Source organism: Pelobates fuscus, chromosome 2 (assembly GCF_036172605.1).
Source record: "Pelobates fuscus isolate aPelFus1 chromosome 2, aPelFus1.pri, whole genome shotgun sequence".
Taxonomy (NCBI): domain Eukaryota; kingdom Metazoa; phylum Chordata; class Amphibia; order Anura; family Pelobatidae; genus Pelobates; species Pelobates fuscus.
The window spans coordinates 228,356,051-228,358,358 of NC_086318.1; the positions used below are offsets into that span (position 1 = coordinate 228,356,051).

A 2,308-nucleotide genomic window follows, 5' to 3' on the forward strand; every position below is an offset into this window, starting at 1 on the left:
TTAGGAATTTACTCAGTATATATTTTTGTATTGATATTTTTAACAAAATATGAAATTGCAAAAAATATCAGTTTTGCCTGAGATATAATTAATTGACCACACAACATAAAGCCTATTCCCACAATTTAAGCCCTTTTTAATTAAAACTCTTTATGCAACTTTGCTAATACTTAAAAATGTTTTTCGTTTCTCATTTCAGTGACTGAACTGGAAATTCTTTGTAAGAGAGCTATGAACTCATCTGTTTCCGGGAATAAGCTAAATTCAATGTATTGTTTTGACTTGAGCAACTCCTGTCCTAAGACCAACGTTACCCCATCAAGATTTTCAGCTATGTGCATTATTATGTCTGTGATTATAACAATCACCATTGTGGGAAATCTAATGGTGATCATTTCAGTTTCTCATTTTAAACAGCTTCACAGTCCAACTAACTTTTTAATTTTATCCTTGGCAATAACAGATTTTCTTCTTGGACTGGTAATAATGCCTTATAGCATGGTCCGATCAGCGACATCTTGCTGGTATTTTGGAGATTTATTCTGTAAACTACACAGTTGCTTAGATATGACTTTTTGCACAACTTCCATACTTCATCTATTTTTTATTTCTGTCGATCGTTACTATGCTGTGTGTCAACCGCTTCATTATTATTCAAAGATAACAAACCGTATGATAGAAGTTTATTTATTTGTTAGCTGGTCGGTTCCTTTTTTATATTCAGTTAGTCTTATTGTGTCAAATGTGCACATGGAAGGATTAAATCATTTTGTGGAGTCACACACCTGCATTGGGTCTTGCTTTCTTATACTGAATAAGCTTTGGGCAACAGTTTCTTCATCATTTTGTTTTTTTGTTCCAGGTGCCATGATGATAGGAATCTATATCCATATATTTTCTGTAGCACAAAAACAGGCAAGGATGCTAGTGCTACACAATCACCCGCATTACCTGGGTACAAACACCAACAAGGCATCTCTAAAGGTTGAAAGCAAAGCAGCAAAGACTTTAAGCTTAGTTATGGGGGCATTTTTATTATGTTGGCTCCCATTTTCTATTGTCACTGTAGTAGATCCTTACCTTGATTTCACAACATCGGATGATTTGTATAATGCAGTTTTGTGGCTTGGTTATTTTAATTCTTCTCTTAATCCCATCATCTATGCTTTATTTTATCCATGGTTTCAGAAAACCTTTAAAATTATTATAACAGGCAAATTATTTAATAATGATTTTTCTTCTTTCTGTGTTAGGTAGAATTTCAAAAAAATTATCAGTTTTGTAATTTGTCAATAAAGAATACATCCTTCTTTGAACACAGCCTCTGAGACAAAGCATGGATTTGACTCATCATTAGTGTTGTCGCGAACCCGAAATTTTCGGTTCGCGAACGGCGAACGCGAACTTCCGCAAATGTGCAGGCGAATTTTAAAAACAACAGGGACTCTTTCTGGCCACAATAGTGATGGAAAAGTTGTTTCAAGGGGACTAACACCTGGACTGTGGCATGCCAGAGGGGGATCCATAGCAAAACTCCCATGGTAAATTGCACAGTTGATGCAGAGTCTGCTTTTAATCCATAAAGGGCAGAAATCACCTAACATTGACACCTGTCCTCAAAGCCCAGCCCTGATACACACTGACACAGAGCAGAATAGAGACTGTTCCCCCTACATAGGGTCACTTGGCAGATATGGATTGACACCTGTCCTCAAAACCCCTGATACACACTGACACAGAGCAGAATAGGGACTGTTCCCCCTACATAGGGTCACTTGGCAGATATGGATTGACACCTGTCCTCAAAACCCCTGATACACATTGACACAGAGCAGAATAGGGACTGTTCCTCCTACATAGGGTCACTTGGCAGATATGGATTGACACCTGTCCTCAAAACCCCTGATACACACTGACACAGAGCAGAATAGGGACTGTTCCCTGTCCACAGAGTCCATGATACACACTGACACAGAGCAGAATAGAGACTGTTCCCCGTCCACAGAGACCACGATGCACACTGACACAGAGCAGAATAGGGACTGTTACCCCTACATAGGGTCACTTGGCAGGTATGGATTGACACCTGTCCTCAAAGCCCATGATACACACTGGGGGGAGCTACTGTCCTCCCCAACCCCTGCGTGGTGGGTGGGGGCCATAAATCACAATGGGGGGACCTACTGTCCTCCCCCCCTCGGCCCCCACCCCTGCGCGGTGGGTGGGGGCCATAAATCACCCCACAGTGTTTGGTTCTAATGAGTGCAACGTAAATGGCTGCACAGGAGCTGGCCAACTGGAGAATTCA

General features: G+C 40.6%; 1 protein-coding gene across 1 annotated transcript; it reads left to right on the plus strand.

Annotated features, from left to right (window-relative positions):
• Positions 1–231: 231 nt before the first annotated feature.
• On the plus strand, positions 232–1,257 carry LOC134586270 (trace amine-associated receptor 4-like). The gene has a single exon (XM_063441757.1). The coding sequence runs from the start codon at positions 232–234 to the stop codon at positions 1,255–1,257; it is 1,026 nt and encodes a 341-aa protein (XP_063297827.1).
• Positions 1,258–2,308: the final 1,051 nt, after the last annotated feature.